Raw genomic sequence first — 16,071 nt, forward strand, 5'->3', positions numbered from 1 at the left:
TCCAACCATCATCCCAATGGAGAATGCACTTTGATAGAACCGGATGAGTTCCACAGTAAAGGAACGACCAGCATCAGCAGGCAACCATCCAATACTGCACACAGCCTTTCCTGCCCTGAAAGACTGTTACAAGAGATGGAACCTGACATCATGGACCAAATGGACTCAGCAGCATTATAGGGATTGGTCCATGCACTAAGAAAATGATCTCTTTCTCTTGGTCTGTGTGTAGATGGATTTATATATGTGGGAGAGCAATGGTATATTGAAAATGTGGGATCTGAGCATGACGTGAATGGTATGGAATAAGGGGTGGATAATGTCCTGGGTTCAGCAGTAGCAGTCATGTTTCTCCTTTGTGGTAGCTGGTGCAGTGCTGTGTTTTGACTTCCAGCCTGGGAATAGTGCTGGTGATACCGACGTTTTTGGTTGCTGCTAAGTGATGTTTACCCTGACCAAGGACTTTGTGAGGCTCATGCTCTGCCAGGGAGGAGGGGAAGCCGGGAGGAAGCAGAGATGGGGCGCCTGACCCAGGCTAGCCAAAGAGGTATTCCATACCACAGCACATCATGCCCGGGGTGGGGGGTAACTGGGAGGTACCTGGAAGGACACGGGCTTCTGGGTTGGACTCGTTTCTTGGCCAGTGGTATTGTATTCTCTTCCCTTGTTATTTTCTCTTATCATTGTTGTCGTTGGTGGTAGCGGTGGTGATTTGTGTTGTACATTGGTTGCTGGACTGTTCTTGTCTCAACCCGTGGGAGTTGCACTCTTTCGATCCTCCTCCCCATCCCTCCGGGAGCGGGGAAGGGGAGAGCCCTGTGGGGCGGGGGGGAGCGGGCCCGAATTGGTTTCAGCCTGGCACCACTCACTGGGAGTGAGTGAACAAGCTGTCAGGCTAGGGTTTAAACCACAACAACCAGATACGTATTAAAGGCAAGGGACTGAAGTCACATAACAAACAACAAAGCTGTCCTTGCTCTGAAGACTGATTATATAAAGAACCAATTGCTTGCAAAGCATGAAATGTAATAATTTTCATTCCATTTAAGTAATAGTTCATAAAAAATAGGTAAATATTCTTAAGTGCTTTAAAGAAGGTGTAATAAATTCACAAACTATGCCTTGCCTTCTGAAGATGGAAACAGCATTACGTCAACACTGCTGTGAATATGCTTGCATTAAATTTCAAGAAATTTTATGTTCTTGAAATAAAACAACACCATGTAATTGATCTCTGTTACTCTTTGCTTATGATCTGGATGAAAGGCCATGTTTTGTTGTAGAACCTCATACTTGCTTCCCTGGACCAATCAAATTCCTATGTGGGACTCCAAACGAAGTCTAAACAAAGTAACACGTAGTAGCCCACTCCTGGAAGCCTGTATTTGGCCACATGCTAGAAAGAGCACCAAAGAAGGCCCCTAATATATAACACTGTATTTTATGCTTTATATATATTATGTGAAGTGCTGCCCAAGCCTGAATTCTGTATTTCTAACCATTGAAAAAAAACATGCACCTTTTCTGCAGTAAACCTACTTACAATAATAACAGATTAAATAGAATCCTGAAAAAGAAATCCTTGTTCTGTTCTCATGCATTCCTGTGATTCATTGGATCTATTATCTGGTTAACATGCACAAACACTTACAGAAACGTCTTCTGGGCAAAAAAGCTTGGTTCCAACTCTCATGTTTTATTTTTGCACAGAAGTATTTAATTTTCATAACACTTTATGACAGTTATAGCAGAACTATAGAACAGACATTTATGAAAATTATACATAGAAATTAGTTAAACTGAATTTATAACCAGAGCAGCCTATGGCTTTTCCAGAAAAACGAAAGAAAACTCAAATCCTTCAATAAGTTAAAACAAGCAAACCCCTCAGAAAGGCTTAGATAACATTTCCTGTACCAAAACAGGAACAGTTCTACCCATGTGCATAAGAAGTAGAACTATGCTAGAAACAGTGCATTCCCCAGAAAGGTAGACTCTTGAAATGACAAATATCAGACATGGTTTTAAGCATCAGTCTTCAAGTTCTGTTGATAAGCACAAACTCTAGTACAGGTTCCTTTCATCATGACCTTGACACCTTCCCTCTTCCCCAAGCATTTGTACAGCATACACAAAAACTGTAGTGATATTTAAAAGACCAGCAACATAAACTCAATGACAGGCAGCTATTGACATTTTAAACACCTTCACTTCAAAATTCCATATTCCTGTGTTTTCTTATCAACAGAGGTGTCACTAATACCATCTGATTTTTGCAGTCTATAAACAGATGCCTCAACCTCTTCAGTACCAATATGTACATACTCAATGAATTTTCAAGAAAGCTCCTGTATAACAGTTATATCTGCAACACTAATATCACTAAATACTTCCAGCTTTCTCATAGGTTTAAAATAATAAAGGAAAAAGCAGAGTCAAGCTGATCTAGTTTTTCATTCTCTGAAATAGCCTCGTATTTTCCGCTTCAGTGAAAGTAAACCTATAATGGTGCCTTCCTCATACTCTCACTAAATTATAGGAATGCTGGTATGAAATGACCTCTGACAGTCATCTGATCAGACTCTGACTCAAAGTGAGGTTATCATTAGATTAGGACAGCTGTACCTTCATTAGCAAATTCCTGAAAACCTCCAGCAACAGAGGTCGTATGACCTTTCTGGGCTACCTGTATTTGCTGCACCACCATCCCAGTGGACAGGTTCGTCCCCAAGTTCAGCCTGAACCTTACAAGCAACAATTTCTGACCATTACTCTTTTCTGTAACAGCTGTCATTATTAAAAACAGCTTGTCTCTGCCATTTTTGTAATTTTTCAAATAGTTGTAGACTAGTGTTATATTAGCCTCTTGGCCTCCTCTTTACCAGACCAAATAAACCCAGCTCCCTCTACCTCTTCTTTGCCCATGATGTGCTCAAGGGTCCCAACTCTTTTTGACAGTCCTTTGCTGGGACCTTTCCCATTTTTCAGCATCCCTCAGATTGTGAAGCCCTGAACTGGTCACAATAGCTCAGGTGTAGGCCCAGTAATGCCACACAGAAAGAAGCAACTTCCATCTGTGAAATATGGTACAGGACAGAACTCACAACTACTAGAAATTCCAGGTAAATTGGTATTTCCAAATCAAAGGCAAAGAGTCACAAATACAAGTCGGCATATGATACAAGTCTACATATGATATAGTATCGTAAAATTTGATGCCATACAGATTCCCAATACCTTTTACTTGAAGACTTGAGCTCAACACTAACACTGCATTTTTTTGCTTAAATATTTGAAAAAAAGTAGGGACGTAGGTACAGAAATTTACACACAGATGCTTTTGCAAAAAGTAATGAGATTCACCACAGCTTTCCAACATCAAAAGTTAAGATACTTTATCTAAAATTAAACAAAGCTTTTAAAATTAACAGCACTGACAAAGCAATTTCAAAAATGCAAGTCTAAATAATAATAATAATAATAAAACCCAAACAAACACAAAGCCAAAACAACAACCAACCCTCCCTCCCCTCAAAAAACAAACAAACAAAAAAACCACACAAAAAAAACCAAACACGGCCCACAAACAAGCAACAAGGGTAAAGTATTTCGGGAAAGAAGGAGAACAAGAGTAAGGTCTCAACTGCAATAAAATAACTCACAACCTAAAAATATGTCAGGGAAAAGATCTGTGGGACCTTTGTGGAAGAAGAACAAACCAAACCAAAATCAACCTAACATAAACTTTCACATTTTCTCCCCCTCTTGCCCCCCCCCCAACTAATTTCGGAATTATTCTCCTAAAATGGATGATCCATAACAACTCTGGTTTTGATTCGATTGTCTTGCCGGTCTCAGTGCTAGAAATAGTCCAAGAACTATATTCAAAACGCTTCTTTCTTGGCTACAATTTTGCTCTTTGACACAGCTGTAACATTTTGCAGAGACTTTCTTCACAGCTTCCAGTAGAAGCAGTTGAGGCTCTAAAGGAAACCTGAATCATTCCTTATCAGCTCATCTGTTCTGCTTCACAGTGATATGCATGTATACAAACCTGTACAGATGCATATATCAACCTAATAAATACAGTCTAGGCTATCATGAGGTTGTGGAAATAATTCTAATCACTTTCTTTGTGAGGACATGTCTATCAAAATGAATTACACATAACTGAATCTAATATACAATCAATTAAATCGTGAAAAACAACTTCAAGGAGACGTAAGCAGGACACTGCCATTTAAATTGCTTTAAAAAACACTCAGCATGTTAAAAGACAGCAATCTGACATTAAGAAAAGGCAGGCAAATATTGTATATTAGCTTTTACTAAGCATAGTAAAGAACCCATCATTGTTCTCTTCCTGAGAAACAGTGTTTGCACTTAAGAGATATTTGGTGTTAGAACCACCGACTAAAAGAAAGATATGCAAGCCATACAGAGAATTATAAAGAAAAGGAAACTGCATGGGATGTGAAGACAGCAGCAAAAGAAATGGACAGTAAAAGGTAACTATGGTGTCAGCTGTAACACATTCAGAAATAAGGAACATGGTTTTTACAGTTTTCTATACCAAAAGTTCTAAGTATAGCAATTAAGACCTGTATTTGAAAGTAAGTTTATTTACACTACTTTTATGAGACCTCGATGAGTAAGCCTGTCTCTGACAGCATCAAGTATTCTTCAAAAAGAATCCTCTAAATTGAACTGTGTAAAATAGTATCTTTTGTACCTAAAAATATTAAAGCTTTGCATTTTCTTGTGTATATTTTTAATTTTCTGTGATATGAAAGCACAGTGAACTGTAGTAGAATCTGTCACCATGTAAACTAGCCACCACTAATCCAGTAGATCATGCAGCCATGTGAACAGTGACAAGGTGTCAATATACTTCATTAATATGCTTGAATTACAGTACTACAGAGATTGATGACACACCGTACATAAGAACACGACTACTAATACTTAAATCCAATGGAATTAAGCCTGAATTAGATTTGTTAGCTGTTGGGCACTGTTACGTAGCATTATTTTCCCCCTCCCCCTCCATTATCAAACCACTGTAAAGATGCACAAAGACATAAAAATCACTTGAGATGTTCATCTCTATACACACTACATGTATTGAGCAGCCTTATGGGAAGAATGCTCTACTAGATGGAAGTTTGACTTGCAAGCTAGTGGCTCACAAATGCCCATGATATTTCAAATGATAAACACAGATTAGCTTAGAGAAGTATCAAATTTTCAAGCTTGACTGCTTTTGTTACTGTGGTAAGACAGATAACCATTACTGTGAGAAAGCAGTATAATTTTTTTTTTTTAATGAATTGTTAGACTATCAAGTAGTCCTTTTAACACACCCCCAGCCAGCCTTAAAAGAAGTTGAAAGTTAAAGTTAATTGAGACATTGCATCTAAGCCAGGTTTAAATTAAAATATTGTTTCAAGGGCAGTTTAACTTTTCTGACTTGAAACATTGTGTCAAACCGTTTCAACTCAACTTTTTTAAGCATAGTCATGTTACACTTAATGCTCTCCCTGTATAGGATTAAAACTATATTGCCCGCAGATTACATGTAGACTGTTGCTACTAATACCACAGAATCACATAGGTTAGAAAGAATGTCCAGAGGTTATCTTTTCCATACTTTTGCTCAAAGCAGGTCAAAGTACACAAGGCAATTCAGAGCAGAGTGCAGCCCAGTTCTGAGCATCTGAGGATTCTGTCCATAGTCTCTCTCTCTATACAACCTGCAGCAGTTTTACCATTCACAGGGTGATTTCTTTTTTTCTTGTCTCTAGTTGGAATTTTCCATGTTGCAACTTGTCCACATGGGTTCTTGTCTTTTCAGTGTGCACCGATACGCAGAGTTTGGCTCCATCTGCTCTGTACCCTTCTATTAAGTAGTTGAAGACAGCACTAAATTTCACCTTAGCTTCTCAAGGCTAGACAAAGCCACTTCTCTCAGTCCATCTCTGCTGGACTCATGTCAGTACAGCATTGTTTTTCCTGTACTGGGGAACTAAGACTGCACGCAATGCTCCAGATGCGGTCTCCCAAGGGATGCACAGAGAAAACGATCATTTCCTCTGACTTTCTGGCTACACTTCTGCAACAGTATGCTATGCAGTTGTCTGCCTTTGCCACAAGAGTACACTGCTGACAAATATAAAGATGAAGTTATTGTCCATAAACACATGTTATCTCATATGGGCACTTTTAAATGAAAGCACTCAAGAACAAAGAACTCGTCATAAATATGGAGGCATATTGGGCCCTTTACCACTCAGCACTCTACATATTTGTGAAATTAATGTAAGGAACTGTCATCAGCTACCTCTCATGCAGGATGTCCTGCTCTCCCACTCCTGTGCCTCAGAGAAAGACTGGAGGTGGAAAGTTGTACAAAGATAACAGATGGCAAAACTCTGAGGTAAAGAATGTTCCTAAGAATCAATCTTACCATTCCATTCCAACTTACACTTTAACACAACTAACAAATACAGCTTCCTCCCAGGTAAGTTATGTAACATTTATTTTATGCAATTACCATCATCATCAGGGTCTGTAGTGATAGGGCAAGGGGTAATGGGTTTAAACTTAAATAGGAGAAGTTCAGGTATATAAGATATAAAGAAGTTCTTTACTGTGAGGGAGGTGAGGCACTGGAACAGGTTGCCCAAAGAAGCAGTAAATGCTCCATCCCTGGCAGTGTTCAAGGCCAGGCTGGACAGAGCCTTGAGCAACATGGTGTAGGGCAAGGCATCCCTGTCCATGGCAGGGAGGTTGGAACTGGATGATCTGAAGGTCCTTTCCAACAAAATACATTCCATGATTCTATATGATTCTATGATCATGGCTGCCTACCAATGTGTTTAAGGAATGCCATATCAGAAATAAGCAAAAAAAAACCCCACCAAAACCCCAGCCAAACTAGAACCTAGGGGAAAAAAAAAAAAAAAAAGACAAAAGACAATGGAAAACAGAAGGAAAGCCACAAAATAAACAGCACACAAGATGGAAAGAGTTTGTGAAAAACAGGTTCAGATTCTTACGCAGAGTTAAGAACTTGCTTCACATTCATTTATATATTTGTGTCTTAATATTATATATCTAATGCCTAACAATTCAAAACCTTAAAAAAAATCACAACAAAACAACTAAACGAAACCCCAACCACAATCCATCATCACAACCAAAACAAAAAACCTCTAAACGGAAAAGGTGTCTATGATCTGTTAACTCAGTGACAGGCTGCCTAGAATTACAATGCTATCAATATAGCACAAGTGGATTAAAAAAAAAACCAACAAATTCTTAGTATACTCCTAAGTCTTTACACCCAGGCAGCAAATGCAAACCATCAATGGCTATCCTTCCATTTTTCAGTGACTATATTATTGTTATTGCCTTCTCTTTCCCTCCTGATGAGTCCTTTCTCTTTTATTTACTATTTCTCCCTCTCAACAATTCTTTCATGGCCCACAAATTACTCTCATGGAGCAAGGAAAGCCATACTCCACTAGAGATAGAAAAGTGTCCTAGCATCAGTAGTTAAGATAGGGCCCAAAGAAAGACTACAATATGGACAGAACTTCTTTAAGAGATACCAAATCATTTTGGTAAAAATACAGTAACTCCAAATGCAGTATTGATATAACCTGTCAAAACTTCAATGCAACTACACACAAGCTGAATATTACAGAAAGCGCTGCTCATACTTGGTTGGAGGTCTAGGAAAAACAAACTAGCAATGGCATTATAAGATTTAAAGTTTGAAGTAAGACTTGTGAGTTACTTCGTAAATAAAACTGGGTACTGTTTTCTATAATTACCAACAAAAGCCATTGGCCCTTTTATGCTGCTGAACCTGGGACCAAGTCGTAAAGACTTGGATGGCACAAGGGGAATCCTCAGAAATCATTATTGTACAAAGGAATATGATCTCCAGAAAAGAATACACTGGACATGGAATACACAATGATTGTTATTCAGTTACCATGCTCTTTCTGATAGAGTGCAAAAGAAGCACTTTAAGCACACATGGGTTGCATATTCAACTTAGAAAAACAGGCTTTTATTTACACTGTAGCTTCTGCAGCATTGTTTTAAAATCCTGGCTATATGAAAAATGTATAGTTTTTTATATCATTTTATACATCTGAATTGCAAGTCTTCGCTCATTTTGTAGCAAACGACTTGCTAAATTTGCACTAATTAAAACAAAACTGATGTGTTAATTTCCTTTATATGCTTTTTTTGTTTCAGAATTTGTGTTTTGTTTCAGAAATTCTCATTCTTAAAAAAAAAAAAAAAAGAATCCAAACAGAAATAGCAATGGCTTAGCATTAGTATAGACCTTCTATTATTTCCAGTATTTATTATTGCAACTGAACAGCCATAGGAAGTACTAAAGATTAGAAATGCATGCAACTAAGTTAAATTTGCAATATAAGATCTTGCTTTAAAGCTTCTACAAGATATAAACCAGAAAGGATCTTAACAAAGCACACAAACACGTAAGAGTTTGACCAAAAAAAAAAAAATCTGTCTGCTTAGAACTTGTTTGCTTGTTCTTACCTTCTGTGCTTAATCCAGGACTTGAAGTGAATTTTGCTACATCGACAATCTTTACAGCGAACTGTTGCCCTGTTTCCCTGTTGATACATCGCCGCACAACACTGAATGGACCCCTGGAACACACACAAACAGAAAACAGCAATATATAACCCATTCTCTTCTTTGTGTTGAGCTACAGTTCCATTACTCCCAAGCAAAGTTTAGATTCCAACATTCAAGTGTAGTAGTTCCACGGAAGCTTATACCTCTCATGCTTGCTGCTCATTAAAATGTAAAATTAATAGTTTTAACTACAGACCAGTATAAGGAACACTAAATGAGTTTTGCATTTTCCTATATTAAAGACATACTCTGACACTTTAGAAACCCTGTTCTCTTAGAAACCTTGTGTAGCACACTGACATTATTATTAAAAGTGTGCTTTATTTTGATACATAATCCAAATAGGGCAGGGGATGGGGGGAACTCAAACCCAAACAAGAGAAGAAAATAAAAAAAACCAAAACCCAGCAACACCTCCAAAGAAGAGGTTAAAGTTTAGAAATTACTATTTCAAACAACTGAAAGGTTATTCCTTCTAAACAATTATAATAGTTGAGCCATTCTGTTTGGTTTCATTTGTTTGTTTTAAACAAACTAGGTTTATTCTGAGCTCATTTGACATCACTGGATATAAACAGCCTCCATAACAATACTTCAAGATTCCACAAAAATTTACAACCTCTCATCTGTGGCACTTAAGAATCCTGACAGAGTTACAGATAAAAGGACTTACTAAAATTAATTCAGACAGGTGTTAGTACTGCACTCAAGTAATAAATTATGAATGAAATCACATTTGCCAAAACATGAGTTAGGACAATGTCAGCCTTTTAAAAATCATGACCACCTATACATTTTTGTAAGCGTCCTTTAGAAGATTATTTAAGCTCTTGGTGCCTTGCCTAAAATATGGACACTTCCATCCAATATTAAAGAACAAACAATACAATGAGGTAACTATGGTCAAACTTTCAAACATGAAAAAATTAATAGGCCATGAAAACAGAATAGGATTGCTTCAAGACTGCAATAATTGCAGCAAATCAAGCCTTTTTTACTGCTACTTATTTAATGACTGACAAGATAGTTCTGAAGAAATCCGTTCTGCAGTCTTCTCAAAAAGATGTAAGGGAAAACTTGATGGAAAGAGCCTTTGTTCAGAAATTTATTTATTAAGTTAACATTCACCTTGCTGAGTGAAATAAATGCTTAAATATAGCTTAAAAGACAAATTCTTCTATTCAACCTGTGATCAGAAAGTTAGCTTACAGGTTTCTGAGCAATAAGATTACAAAGCAACAGAATTCTTGAAATAAAAGATTCCCTGCAAAGGGAGAAACGTCCCCCTGAGGGCCCTTAAAAACATTTATGACTGGCTTTTGGTATTCCTTTATATACCAGATGATACAAATATGTAACTCAGCACACTACCAAACCTGTACTCCCATAGCTAAAAACCAATTCCTGTATTCCTTTCATAACAGACTTGCAAAGATTTCTATAAACTGGATCATTTCTGACACAAAACATGAATACCAAAACCAGGCAATGAATCACAGTCTAAACATTCACAAACAAGGAAAATACTTACTAGCACAGCTATATACATGTGAATTATGCTGTGCTCAAACAGAACTAACTATACAAGAAAACACATGTTTTTTTCCTCTTCCCTAGCTCCTAACATGCACTGAAATACCCTCTAAATCCACACTCCACTGTTATTCAGTATCAGGCCTTTTACCAACAGCTACCACAGATATTTCAAAAAGATGTTCAGTTAATACTCTAATACTTAGAAACGCACACCTGTAAATGCAAAATGTTCAACTGACTTCATTTGGCACTAGAAAGACTACAGCTATTGACTTGTAATCCTCCCCTTCACATTTCAAAAAGTAATAATTTATTAAAAAGTCCCATTTTACATAGATCAGTGTCACCTGCTTATCCCAAGTCTGTTTACTCCTTTAGCATCTGCCAAAGTAAAATTGCTTTAAAATGGTATAAACACATTTACATTATGGTAATTTGGAAATAAGTTACTAGAAACTAAATATGTTTCATTAAAATGATTCTTTTCATTCTCATTGTTTTTTTCCCCACACAAAGCCTTTCTGAAGACATTAAATAACACTTCTAATATAATCTGATACCAAATGGTAGATCACTAGAATATAGGGACACCTTTCAAGACCATATCCTTACTTATAGGTAGACCCCTGACTTCTACTCATTCACTCAAACTCCATGAATCTAACTATGTTTTGCTGTTGACCAAGCTACTTCTAGATTTCCCAGTTTCCTCAAGTCTGGGCTGGACAGCCTGCCCAGCCACCTGAATATGCATACATACTTGGAGCAGATAAGCAGAGATAGCTGGAGGAACCATAAATCAAAAAAGAGCATATGAGCTGCAGCTCCAAGAGAGATCACACTTGTGGTCATCCCTCCCTTCTCTCTTTTAACCATTATTTCTTTTTTCTTTGCATTATATATTAACCCTAACCCAAGTGATCTGCTTCCTGAATATTAAGTCTGGGACAAAAAAAATTAAGTATCTTACCCAGTTCCATAAGAGAGAGAGAGTACAAAAAACATCTGTACAGTCTCGACCTTTATGGCATATTGAAACTTAGCTATAGTTTTAACAGAGCCTTCTCAGTTGAGGAATGCAAAGACTCTTTAAGTAAATCAAAAGTGTTTCAAAGCAGAGAAAGTAAGAATTCAGTGACACCCACAATAAACTGATTTTATTATCAAAATATAGCAATTTAGAGTTTCATACAGAAATGAAAAGATTTTTAAACATAACCTGAAGATTCAGCTATTTACAAGCCTTAGACTCCCAACTTTCTCAAAACAAGCTCTCTCATATTAAAGCCACAGACATTTTCAAAATCAATGACAACAGCAGCACAATAAAGGCTTGAATTTTCCAAGGGCAAGACTTCTGAGGAGTGGCTGATGTCACTTGGTTTGTTCAGCCTGGAGTAGAGAAGGCTGATGGGTGACCCGACCGCAGTCTTCCTCAAGTGGGGTGGTGGAGGGGGAAGTAGTCTGGTGACCAGTGATAGAACTTGAGCAGATGGAATGAAGCCGCATCAGGAGAGGTTCAGGCTGGACATTAGGAAAATATTAACACAAAATATTTATTACCCTTCACTGAGAGGGTATTCAGTCACTAGAACAGATTCCCCAGGGACTCTGTTGGTCAAAGCACCAACCCTGTCAATGTTCAAAGAACCTCTGGATAATGCTCTTAGTCATATGATTAAGTTTTAAGTAGTCCTGCGAGGAGAAGGGAGTTTGACTTGATGGTCCCATTGAGAGAGGACCCATAAAAGATCCTTATGGATGCCTTCCAACTCGAGATATTCTGTCATTCTGTGATTTTAGAACACTCATGACAGGTGCACTCATCAATTAAGCAGACACCATTGCCTCCACATGCTAAGTAGCAGAAAAGAACTTTCAAATAAATAGTTTGCAGTTAGTTTTTTTTACTTTTTCCTCACAGCTGCAATGACACACAGCAATTTTACAAAGTTTTAATAGCCCATGGTGATACTGTCTAATCTGAGTCGCAAAACAAAAGTCCACGCTTCCTAACACAGTAGTTTCAAACCTTATTTGGAATTCAAATAACAGAAGTCTTTCAGGCCACCCTCAGTCTCAGCAGTAAAATCACACTCTTCCCAGTCAAGAAAAGGACTACAATATTTCATCTTTCTAATAAGACAAGGAGCTATTCAACAGTTGCGTCTGCCACTAGGGAAACATATATCGTCTCTAAATGACAATTTCTATAGCCCATTTTACTAACCCTGCAGCTCAAATTATACAGCTCTAAAATACAGAGGTAATGTAGACAGGGGAAGGGACAATTGTAACACTAGAAACAGACCTTCAGAACTGTTATAGACAGATCAGACTGACTCTTTCTTTATTAAAACAGAGGAACCAAATTAAGCTGCATAGTAAGACTTCACTTTGTAAGTCATATAAACTAGAACTATAATGTCACGTGGTTTATATTTCGTTTCTCTCTGTGCTACCTTTGACAAACATTCCTGCTGATACACGCAAATCTTTGGTTTCAGACCTCCTGCCTCCCCACAAGCTTTCAAAATCTTTCACTACAGTTTACATGCACACAAGAGACAACAACAGCTCAAAACATGAGAATCATAAAAAAAAACGCAAGTAGTAGGACAGATTTTTTTTTCACTGATATTTTGTCAACATTGGTAGAGTGCATTCCAGCACCTACAATCCTTTGAGTCCCACCTGCAATGTATATCAGAAAGCAAAATGTATTTGCTTAAACTGAAGTTGAAATGTATGCTGACTTAGGCTGTCTACTGCAACTGGAAATAAAAGTATAACACCACATTATTAAGGAAGTTGTTGTTTACAGGTAGGCCATAAAAAAGTGGATAGGAATGCTGAAGAGGTGCCTTACAGCCACTTCTTTTCATGCTTCCAAAATCTGAATAAGCAGGGCAGGTCCTGACATAACCTTAACTTTATTGAAACTATTTTATGGTGATTAGCTTTACTGTCTAGCACAGAACAATTAATTTTATATCAGCTAGAGGCCAACTTGAAGAAAATCAATTCTATTACTCCCTCTTTGAGAAGTATATCACTTAAAGAATAAAATCCTAAAAAATTGAGACCATCAAAGCCCTTTTTATAATCTCTTTCACTTTAGATTATTTTACTTAGTGTATGCCATTATGGCTTCAAGGGTAAGTACCTGTCCTGGGTTCAGCAGTAGCAGTCATTTTTCTCCTTCTTGGTAGCTGGTGCAGTGCTGTGTTTTGACTTTTGGCCTGAGAACAGAGCTGGTAACAATGATGTTTTGGTCTGGCCAAGGACTTTGTGAGCCTCTTGCTCTGCCAGGGAGGAGGGGAAGTCAGGAGGAAGCAGAGACAGGACACCTGACCCAAACTGACCAAAGAGGTATTCCATACCACAGCACGTCATGCCCAGGAGGTAACTGGGAGTTAGCTGGAAGGGCTGGGGGACTGCAGGGTTGGAGGAGGTATTGGTCAGAGCTTGGTTGGGCTGGGGGGGCGAGTTATCGGTCTGCTGGTGCTGAGGTGTTATTTCCTTGTTATTTCCTTTATCATTGTTATTGTTGGTGGTAGCAGCAGTGATTTGTGTTATACCTTAGTTACTAAACTGTTCTTATCTCAACCCGTGGGAGTTGCATTCTTTTCGATTCTCCTCTCCGTCCCTCTGGGAGTAGGGGGAGGGAAAGAAGGGGGCGGGGGAGTGAGTGAACGAGTTACCTGACTGGGTTTAAACCACGACAGTACCATAAGCCAATATTTTGCAAACTATTTTTTTTATAGTAGAATCTTGTTGTTTTATCTGCGTGTCGTGCACTCCAAACCATGTTTGGAGAGAGCCTTGGGTGACATGGTTTAGTGTGAGGGGTCCCTGCCCATGGCAGGGGGGTTGGAACTAGATGATTTTAAGGTCCTTTCCAACCCTAACTATTCTATGATTCTATGATTCTATACTGGTATGCGTGAATGAGAACTGGTTGTGATTAAAACATACCTTGCTGATTCTTAACAAGCACAAATACCTGCAACCAGTAGTGACAGCCTCTTCCCTTCCCATGTCTGGAATGTACTGAACTGATTTGTGGGAATGGAGTTCCCACTAAAGGATACTATAAAGACATTCAGAAGCTTATGCTTCAGAACCCCAAAATTTAAGATTCTAAGTAATTCATATGTCAGATGACCAAGAATTTGCTCAACATCTCTCCCAAACAAATTAGAATTTTCTGAGCAACTTGGTATAAACCAATGCATTTTGGCTCTCAAATTCAGTTTCATTGTTAAAAAAAACAAAAACAAAAAACCAAAAACAACCAAACACACAAAACCAATCCCCCCAAAAAGTAAGAAACAAACATTTTGTCAGTGAAACCAAGAATACTGAACAACATCTCCTCCAATGAACAGAGTGCTCCTTTAAAAATGGCCTTCCATTTAGAAGTAAAAGGCCTCTGATTCTCCTTTTCCATAAGAAAACGAATTAAGAACTTGAAACATGCAATACAGGTCTTAAAGTAACCTTTATTCAATATTTTAAATGGAAGATCAATATTTCCTTAAAGGGATTATGTCAGCTTGTTGCATGAAGATACTATAAATGAATACAATGTCTGTCACATAAGGAAAGACAAACATACAGAGATTTATTTATTTTTTTCCTATTTGAAGGCTATGCATCAGCTTACCTAAGCAGCAGACAACACTGCTTTTGTCCTAATGTGCTTAATACTTCCAAAACAACTTTATCCAAATTGATAAAAATTGTTGGGGGAAAAGGCAAATTACAACCACATTTCAAAGAGATAGATCTCTTCCCTCTTTACTTACCCATGTCATTTATAATATGTAATTGTTCTTTAATTTTCCCTTTGATTGAAGTGAATCTCTTTTGAAAATTAAGTATTTCCAAGATCAATTAAACCTGCAATTAGTCATTATATCAGCTCATTTGCACATGGAACTGCAGCTTAAAACAGTGACTGAACCTCTCTGTGAATCAGCATATTGGATTAGAGGGCATCTATGTTTAAAAAGCGATCACACCATTGTTGGGTAGACATTTTCTGTTTTAGTCTCAAAGGAAAATTTTAAATACTGCATTATTATGACTGTGGCACAGAAGAACATTTGGTTTGAAGATCTGATACTTCTTTAGAAAATCTGATACTTTCAGATATACCAGAACAAGTCACAAAACTGAGTTCCCAGGCAGCAACATTACTATCACAAGTATGCTTGTGGAAACCAAGTCCATGTTTAACTCAATTTTAGGGCAAAACTTACAAAGGACAAAGCACAAGAAAGCAGCCATATATATATATATGAATACAATAGATAAACATAAAATATTATATATTAATGTATATACTTATAATTAATGTATAGAATATTATATATAGTGTGTACATATGTACCTTCTAATATTAATCCAACAGAAAAGAGAACATACGGAGTACCGAAACTGTGGTTCTAAGGTAGGAAAAAAATCCCAACAACTTACACGTCTTCCTTCAACTTCATGATCACTTTTATGAGATGTAAGTAAACTTAAACACCTTTAAAAGTACTGAATTATAGTGCTTACATAATATTTGAGTAGAATATAGATTTTCTTTTGTAATGATTTTGTAAATAACAAAATAACTGGAGAAAGGCTACTGAATAAATTGGTAAGATTTGAAACATTTAAAACCAGTGAAACTAATGTGAATAGAAGACTGGAAATGGCAGGTATTTTTTAAATAACAGCATTTAAAGAATTTAAAAATACTAGCCAGGTGATAAAACATGTTTTATAAATTATTGTTACAATTTAAAAATATTCAACTACTGTCTGTTTTAAAGGCTTAAGCAAGCTTTTATGCAT

General features: G+C 37.3%; 1 protein-coding gene across 11 annotated transcripts in view; it reads right to left on the reverse strand.

The window, feature by feature from the left end:
* Positions 1-16,071, reverse strand: part of CASK (calcium/calmodulin dependent serine protein kinase) — a 200,331-nt gene that overhangs the window by 139,775 nt on the left and 44,485 nt on the right. For all 11 annotated transcript variants that reach the window (XM_062624824.1, XM_062624830.1, XM_062624828.1 and 8 more), the window contains one exon: positions 8,584-8,696. In XM_062624824.1, coding sequence (XP_062480808.1) covers positions 8,584-8,696 — 113 coding nt within the window. The remainder of the gene's footprint in view (positions 1-8,583; positions 8,697-16,071) is intronic.

Source organism: Pezoporus occidentalis, unplaced genomic scaffold, assembly GCF_034315485.1.
Source record: "Pezoporus occidentalis ecotype Australia unplaced genomic scaffold, CSIRO_AGI_Poc_V1 ctg272, whole genome shotgun sequence".
NCBI classification, from domain to species: domain Eukaryota; kingdom Metazoa; phylum Chordata; class Aves; order Psittaciformes; family Psittacidae; genus Pezoporus; species Pezoporus occidentalis.